The sequence below is a fragment of the Ictalurus punctatus genome, chromosome 22, assembly GCF_001660625.3.
Source record: "Ictalurus punctatus breed USDA103 chromosome 22, Coco_2.0, whole genome shotgun sequence".
NCBI lineage: Eukaryota > Metazoa > Chordata > Actinopteri > Siluriformes > Ictaluridae > Ictalurus > Ictalurus punctatus.
In genome coordinates, this window is record NC_030437.2 from 18,000,557 (window position 1) to 18,008,796 (window position 8,240).

An 8,240-nucleotide genomic window follows, 5' to 3' on the forward strand; every position below is an offset into this window, starting at 1 on the left:
CAACAACAACAAATCCTAACCATCATCACTTAGGTTTGATATTGATTTTGTCTTTCTTTCTTATTAAAAGGTTACTCTAACTGCAACATTAACAATGTCCCTCCAAATATTCAATACTACACAAACACCGTAGGGTCGGTGGTTCGATTCCCGGCCCACGTGATACTGAAGACATACCGAAGTGTCCTTGGGCGAGACACTGAACCCCAAGTTGCTCCCGATGGCAAGTTAGCGCTTTGCATGGCAGCTCTGCTACCACTGGTGTGTGTGTGTGTGTGTGTGTGTGTGTGAGAGAGAGTGAATGGGTGAATGAGACACAGTGTAAAGCGCTTTGGAACCGATAAGGTTAAAAAAAAAAGTGCTATACAAGTGCAGACCATTTACCAAACATATGAATATAAACACATGTAGTGTGATTTATGGTGGAGTTTTTCCTCTGAGCAAACCATTTTAAATATTAATATCCCTGTACAAGGAAGAGGACACACACACACACACACACACACACACACACACACACACACACACACACACACACACACACACACACAGAAAGAAAGAAAGACAAGTATTTTCAATTGAATAAAACCATATAATTTTTCCAAATCTTTGTACACTTTGTTACAAAACTGTATAGTACTAAAATCTTAAAAGCGGTTTTTGGTCAGAGGATATTTAATCATCTCGTGTGCAATTACCATGTATTTACAAAAGTTTTCATATTAGTGATCTCCAAAGCAAAACACTCCAAAAACTTCTTCAGACACTCTGAACATAAGACATGGCTTACAGATAAATATATTAGTCAATAAATATTCAGAGAACATATTTCCATGTATGAAAATGTGCTGCTATACAGAAATATACACGGCTCAAGCTCTAGCCCGCTGAACATCTGAAGAATGAGAAATGATGGAGAAAATAATTATATCTTTAAAAAAAAAAAAAAAAAAAAAATTACAAAATATTAATTTTTGTACATAGGTTCTTTTATACAATCTTCTTAAGTGCTACAAACAATACAAAAAAAAAATAATAATTAAATAGTGACAAGTACCCCAAAAAAAATGCTATATTCATTTGCAGTACATAACTCTATGGAAGGCAAGATTAGACTCTTTTCGTGTTACAGCACTGTAATAGCCGATGTATAAATAAAGTTATTTCAAAATGTCCGCCTCAAAATGTGAAAGCCGTATGGGTACATTTCATAGAAACAGCATAAAATATTCTGTAAAAACAGAAAGGCATGAAGGTGTGTATGGGTGTGCGAGTGTGTGTGTGTGTGTGTGTGTGTGTGTGTGAAGTCATTTTATAATTATAATTTCAAAGTGTGTGAGCTTTACGAGAAAAATAAAACTGCATTTGTGTCTCCTTAAACCGTTACGCTTTGGCCTTTTCAGTCTAACAGTGAACGCGTGTGTTCTTTAAATCATGATTTAAAAAAAACAAAAACAACCAAAACATTTCCTAAAAGGAAAAGAAAAGAAAAAAAAAAAAAAGACTAACTGTTGAATAATCTGCTCATTATAATTTCTTGCTCTATAAACTGTTGAACTGCACGTCGGAGACTAGCTAAACTTTGGTGTATAGTACAGACAGCTCAGTAGTCTCCTGCTTGTATTAATAAAACAACAACAACAACAACAAAAGTGTTAATCTTGGTCTGTTTCTGTACTAATGAGGCAGTGACCCTGAGAGAGAAAGGAGAGGACGAGGTGAGATGGGACGACGTGACGGACGTGTTCAATGCCCCCCCCCCCGAAACAGCCCACGCCCAGCTTCCTCCGAAACGTTCGCTTTTGGTTTTATTTACCTAAGTGATGATGATCTAGCTAGCTGACATGTCACGCGGTCCTGACCGTAATAACTATAAACGACGAAGTACTCGTACACCTAAAGCGTCAGCTGTGAAAGGTGGCCCCCCCCCAAAAAAAATTAAATAAATACAATGTTTCCAAATTGTAGCCAGAACAAGCCAGGTGCTTTCTTTAATATTAACTAAACGTCGATGAACCCTGTTGTGGAATTAAAACCCCTTGTGTTGCGTGTTGTTTATTTATTTATTTATTTTTCAAATAGTTGGTGTGGCTAAGATTCTCAAGCCCGCGGGAATGAAGAGCGTCGACTGAAAACGAAACGGCACTTCGAGCGAAGAGAAATGATTTCGGTTTCAGGAGTACACTTCGAGACGTGCGAGATGGATTTTTAACGGCGGCAGAGACTCTCGCGACCGGATTCGTAAGGAAAAGCTATGACTGATGACTCCGCCCCCGTCTTGAATGAACGCTGGCCGTTCACAACTCGTAATACGTGCAAATTCTTATGAACTCGGTAATCGTGAGACCGTTCTAGTCCTCCCCCCTAAACAAAAACCCCCAACCCCTCCCCCTTTACAATCCAGAGCCCTCGGTTGTAGATTTGCTCAATTTAAACTGAGCGGAAAACAGCGCTCTCGCTTCCTCGTCTTGTTGCTGTTGATATGTTTGACCTCTGTATTGTCCTGAGGTGAAAAACCCTTGATTAGTGTCTAAGGAAGTCCTGTTCTGTCCTGTTAGAAGGTTTGTTTGAGGCTCGGAAACGAGACCCAATTCGCAGTCCGTGTCCTCAGGGATTATGGGTATTCGCTGAGTGAGTTCGCAGCATCCTTGTCCCGAGCAGCCGTCGCTGTCCGTTTGGGCGTAGTGTACGTTTACGGAATAATCCTCGGCGTAACGTCCGACGCTTCCTCGGTGTACTTTCATTTCGGTGTAGAAGCAGCAAGGCAGTCCGTCGTAGCTAGCACGCTCGGCGGGTGACATCAGCTCGTTGCTAGCGGCGTAAAAGTTCTGCGCAGAAGCAACGGACACGCTTTGAGGCTCGGCGCCTCGGCGGCAACGTCCTACCCCGTCTGCTCCTTCCTGTCCTTTACGCTCCACATTCGGCGGAGGAACCTCAAAACAGCAGCTACATGCCGCCCCTTGTTCCACACAATGCTCCACGGTTCCCTCTAGGGCTGTGGCTGAGGTAGTGCTAGTGATTTCCCTGGTTTCCAGTGACGAGTGGCTACTACAGTTAGGCTCAACGCTACAATTCGATAGCTGGTCCCCCGAATTGTAGCACGGTCCTACAGGAGGCGGAACGAAGTCTGTACCTCCTGAGACAGGAGCCAAAATATCGTCACTAACGGACGACGTCGCCGGGAGTCCTGAAGCGGATTCTCCAGCCGCCCCCCGGCAGGGACTCTTGCTCCGATAGATGAACGGATCGTAGTCGCTGCTGAGAGAACTTCGAAAAGTCGAGCAGCTTCCATAAACGCCCTGGTTGCTCACTTCCGTGCAATCCAACATGGAATCACTGGAAGAGCAATGGCATCGTCCTGAACTGCTGCTACTGCTGCTGCTATCGCTGCCGGGACAATCCGCGAGATACCCGCTGCACACGGATCGTCCGTGTCCGTGGTAACATCCGAGCCCCGAAGCGCTTCCAGAGTCCACCAGACGAGAAGAGGAAGGTGCTGCCATGTGCACCAAAGTTGGGTAAAGAAGTCCAGGTTGGAAGGATCGAGCGTGGCCCTTGTGGCTCGCGCCGCCGGGCTGACCTTCCTGCTGGGGAAACGTCAAGCCTTGGAAGTAGTAGTGCTGATACATGGTCTCGTACTGCGAGAAACAAGAGGCACGAGAGAAGTTGCGAGGAAATTTGGGGCGCTTGAAGGCATGCGGTTGAGGGTAAGGAAGTGCTCGATGCTCTAGGGTGCAGTGATGAGGGTTCATACCATGGTAACTCCGAATGAAATTTGACTGCGAGGGGTAAAGGTTCTGATCCGGATGTTGGTCCACTGTTAATACGGTAATTGGGTTCCCGTGGGTATCCATGCTAGTACGAGTTGGAAACGCCGTCACTTGCCCAGCTCGATGCACTCTTCCTGGATAGTGAACAGGGAGAACCACACTTCGCTGCCGACTGTGGAGCCCCGGGTTCCCCGGGTCCATGCACACGGGGCCAGGGTTTCCTTTCTTTTGCTCTGTGTGTGTGTGGGGGGAACAAAAGTTAATTTTTGTATACACATACGAAAAAAGTAACAGGTACAAGATTTAGATTCACGAGCTCACCGATGATGTTATGCCTGCAGTGTGGACAAGTGTGATGCTGCAGAAGCCATGGATCCACGCACTTCTTGTGGAAACGATGCGCACAAGGGATCACCCTCAATTCCTGAAGTGGACAAGAAGGTAAGAAGGAAATCAGGACGGTCTTTTTATAATCCGCAGCCGTATTTGCCTAAATCCCGACCTTAGACCTGGTCTCGAAATCCCACCACGGAGGGATTTTGGAGCCTTTGATTATGCCACAACTAACTAAGCTCGAAAAATGCTGCAAAAGTCCTGAATCCTCTACGGCACACGTTCCCAACCATGGTTCTAGGGGAACCCCTCGTCCTGTACATTTCAAACGTTGACGAACTGATTTGTTGAATCAGGTGGATTGGGAGCAGGACAAGGGGGTGCTCCAGGACTAGACCTGTGAACTTGTGCTCTACTGTAACAGTGGAGTTGTGTCTGCGGACTGCTAAGGTCATCACCAACCCCCTCCTGATGAATCATGTCTTCTCCCTTCCGCCCGGCCTTTTGTCGCTTTTATTCATCGCTGAAGCAAAAAAAAAAACCTCCTCTTTTGTTCCCTTTGAGTCTTTTATAAGCCCACTTCCTGTGCACTACCCAGGCGCCCTGCTTTGTGGCTTGTTTTTATTTAGTAGGACACACAACCCACAAGACCAAAAAAAACAAAACAAAAAAAACTTGAACTCAGTGACACGTTTGTCCTCGGATGACCGGAGTGGCAGAACTGGCACGAGGACACAGTTTGTTCTTTAATATATAATTGTTATAATTGGTATAATTGTTCTTCCTGTTTGTCTTGGTCTTTCCTGTACTTTAATTCACCTTAAAATGTACGACACGTGCTGTATAAATAGCTGCTGAAAGATGATGTGGAGCGCGTTTAAACGTACTGAATTACAAAAGTCAAAGGTTGACCTTTCGACCTTTACACTTTCATGATAAAATGTTCAACTGGAATCGGCTGCACTTATAAGTTGCTTTGTATAACATCAGCCAAATCCATTAAAAAAAAAAAAAAAAAAAAAAGAACAGCAAAGTAGTATTACTTGCTCACAGGCCTGTTCTTTATTATTATTATTATTATTATTATTATTATTATTATCATCATTTTTATTTTATTTTTTAACATATGAAGCTTTTCCAAAATCGAAAATTCATAGAACTTTCTAGAAACAGTTGGCCAAGCTTTTATCTGTGTCCTGATTGACCGAGAAGAGCAAGATACGGTGACAGATTTTTTTTTTTTCTTTACACTATTAAAATAAAATAAAAAAAGGTTAGTAAATTAATACCACCTATTAGTATTCTAAGACAAGTTTATTTGAGTCACTAGTTCCCGGCTAGTTAATTGAGCTGCTCTAACAAAGGAGAGAGATTAACCGAAGCTCCGCCCCTATCGACTCCGGGACGCCTGTGACGGGGCGAAACGCGGCGCGCTCGCAGTCCTACGTGCGTAAAACCTTTACCTCTCCGTCGATGTATTTCTCGAGGCAGATGGCGCAGTCCGACGTCGAGCTGCTGCTCAGAGAATCCAACGCGCCGCAGCTGCTCTCGCGCTGACCTTTAACCTTCGCCTTAAACTTTCGGGTCTCCATTTTCTCCAGAGCCTGAATGGCCATCCTGTTCATCGAGCTCTGGATGGAAAAAGGAAGTGAGAAGATAAAGGATGTGTAAAAGAAACAGGATTTTGACTTTTATATACGCTGCGAAACCGGACTTGTGTTTTAATCGTGTCGAAGGTACCTGGCTGCGTCTCTGCTTCAGCTTGATTTTGATGAGGAGGATGAGGCACACCAGAGACACCACGACGAAGAACGCCAGGAAAATCCCCATGTCGAAATACTCAGTGGGCTGCAAGCAAAAGGACAGCAACAGAATAAATAAAGAACCGCTTACTGACAGAATCCTGAGTAGTTTATATATAGTTTAATATACAGTATTATGCAAAGGCCAGGGTTGAAGATTAGTTTGTGAATTATTATTATTCTGGGGAACAGAAACATGTCGAACACCGTGAACTGTACGCAGAGGTGATATTAAATCTGAATCCCACTAACCCGAGTGAGCTGACTTTCAAAGTGATTGAGGATCCAATAAAGCAACTCGAGCTCTGAAGCAACGCGTCTGATTAAATGATTTAGAAACTAATAGTGATTCAGATTCAAATAAAAATGATCCCCGACACAATAATTAAGAATCGAATAAAGTTCTGATAAACTGATTCTAATAAAGCGATTCTGACAAACGATTTACGGAAAAGGCGATTCCATTAGTGAGTGATTCATATAAAATAACTGAATCAGATACTGCTCAAGTGATTCTGATGAACTGATTTGGATAGAATGATGCTCTAAAGTAACGGACAACGTAATAAAGTGATTCCAGTCCTGATTGAATGATTCTGATAAGGTGGTTTGGAAGCTAAGTGATTCTGAATCAAATAAAATGACTCACAAAACAATTAAGAATGTAATAAAATGATTCCAATGCTGATAAACTGATTCTGATACAGTGATTCTTATAAAATAGTTGAGAATCTAATAAGTTTATTCTGATTCTAATAAAGTTACTCTGACAAATTAACAAATGATAATAATAATAATAATAATAATAATAATAATAATAATAATAATAAAGTAATTCCAATTCTGATAAAGTGATTTATATAGAATAAATGTGAATCTATTAAAGTGATTCGGATAAAGTGATTCGGATAAAGTGATTCGGATAAAGTGATGGGGCTTTTAGGTGTCTTACCCTCGGAGGCCGATGCTGGATTCTGGCTCGTGCCACTTTCTGTTTATTTACAATGTTCATCAGTTTAACAGCATCGGCTCCTTTAACGTAGACCACCGGCCTCTTCAGGGGGTCCTCAGAGAGCTGGTTAAGCTGGACAAGAGAAACAGAGAAAAAGAATCATTTAGAGAGAGAATTTAGATGTACAAAATACATAGACATCCATAAACTGAGGGAGAGAGAGAGAGAGAGAGAGAGAGAGAGAGAGAGAGAGAGAGAGAGAGAGAGAGAGAGACAGACAGGAAGGAGAAAGGGAACATGGAAAGAGAGAGAGGAAGAGAGAGCGAGCGAGACAGCAAGCGCAAGAGACAGACAGGAAGGCGAAAGGGAACATGGAAAGAGAAAGAGAGCGTGAGAGGGAGGAAGGAGAAAGGGACCATGGAAAGAGAAAGAGAAGGGAAAACCACGAGAGGATATGAGAGGGATTAACCTAAAACTTGGGGAAGGAAAACTGAAGGGATCAAGGAATAAAAAGATGAAAGACATAGGAAGGAGGGGGTGGGGGGGGTATGCAGCTATGCGTTCTATTCATCGCAACTTTACAGCAAGGAGGGGAAACGAAGCAAAAGTAAAGAAAAGTTTCCTGACTCACTTGATCGATGGCGTCTGGATTTTCGGACACGTCGAAGATCACGGCCGTAGCCCCTCTCTGCACCGCCCTCTTCGCCTGTGTGACGAGAAGGAAAAATTAAATTAGTAGCACTGCTGGCCAATAATCATTTACATGATGTACAGGAAAACACCGCTACATCCCATCATTTTACTGAGCCGTACAAAGATTCACTGGAGTTTCAGTAGAACCTCACCTAACCCGACACCTAACCCTGTAAGTGTAAAGGATCCATCCGTCTGCGTGTTCTCCTCACAGCCACTAGAGGGCACTCTTTACCTAATGACCTCGTCCACTTTCAGTGTTATACGGTGTGATGTGGCCAAAGTGATATTTTAATGAGGTTGACAGATTCATAAATCAAAAAGGAAAAGATTATGATGTGGGGGACCTCCTTAACTCAAGGCAGGTAAACATGGAACCTCAATAAAGTGTCCTCCGTGTTAGACTTTGGAGAAGCAAACAACAACAACAACAACAACAACAACAGAAAAACAGTGCTCCAAGAGGTTGGTGTGCATGATGAAGAACTTTGGAGTGTGATGGAGAACTTTGGAGTGCTTGATGGAGAATGCTGGTGTGTGTGTGTGTGTGTGTGAGAGAGAGAGAGATTGAGAGAGTTGGAGCGTGTGGAGGAGAGCACTGGCATGGGTGTATCTGTATATGGAGAATGTTGGCAGGCATGATGGAGGAGGGGAAAAGAAAAAAAAAAAAAACGGCCAATGGACAAAATG

General features: G+C 43.1%; 1 protein-coding gene across 3 annotated transcripts in view; it reads right to left on the reverse strand.

Annotated features, from left to right (window-relative positions):
* Window positions 1–578: 578 nt before the first annotated feature.
* The window catches only part of znrf3 (zinc and ring finger 3), a 78,573-nt gene continuing 70,911 nt past the window's right edge, over window positions 579–8,240 (reverse strand). For all 3 annotated transcript variants that reach the window (XM_017452161.3, XM_047149837.2, XM_017452162.3), the window contains exons 3-8: window positions 7,489–7,563; window positions 6,858–6,989; window positions 5,844–5,951; window positions 5,567–5,734; window positions 4,092–4,194; window positions 579–4,003 (exon numbers count right to left, since the gene is read on the reverse strand). In XM_017452161.3, the coding sequence (XP_017307650.2) occupies window positions 2,394–4,003; window positions 4,092–4,194; window positions 5,567–5,734; window positions 5,844–5,951; window positions 6,858–6,989; window positions 7,489–7,563 (2,196 nt within the window). In that variant the 3' untranslated portion in view covers window positions 579–2,393. The remainder of the gene's footprint in view (window positions 4,004–4,091; window positions 4,195–5,566; window positions 5,735–5,843; window positions 5,952–6,857; window positions 6,990–7,488; window positions 7,564–8,240) is intronic.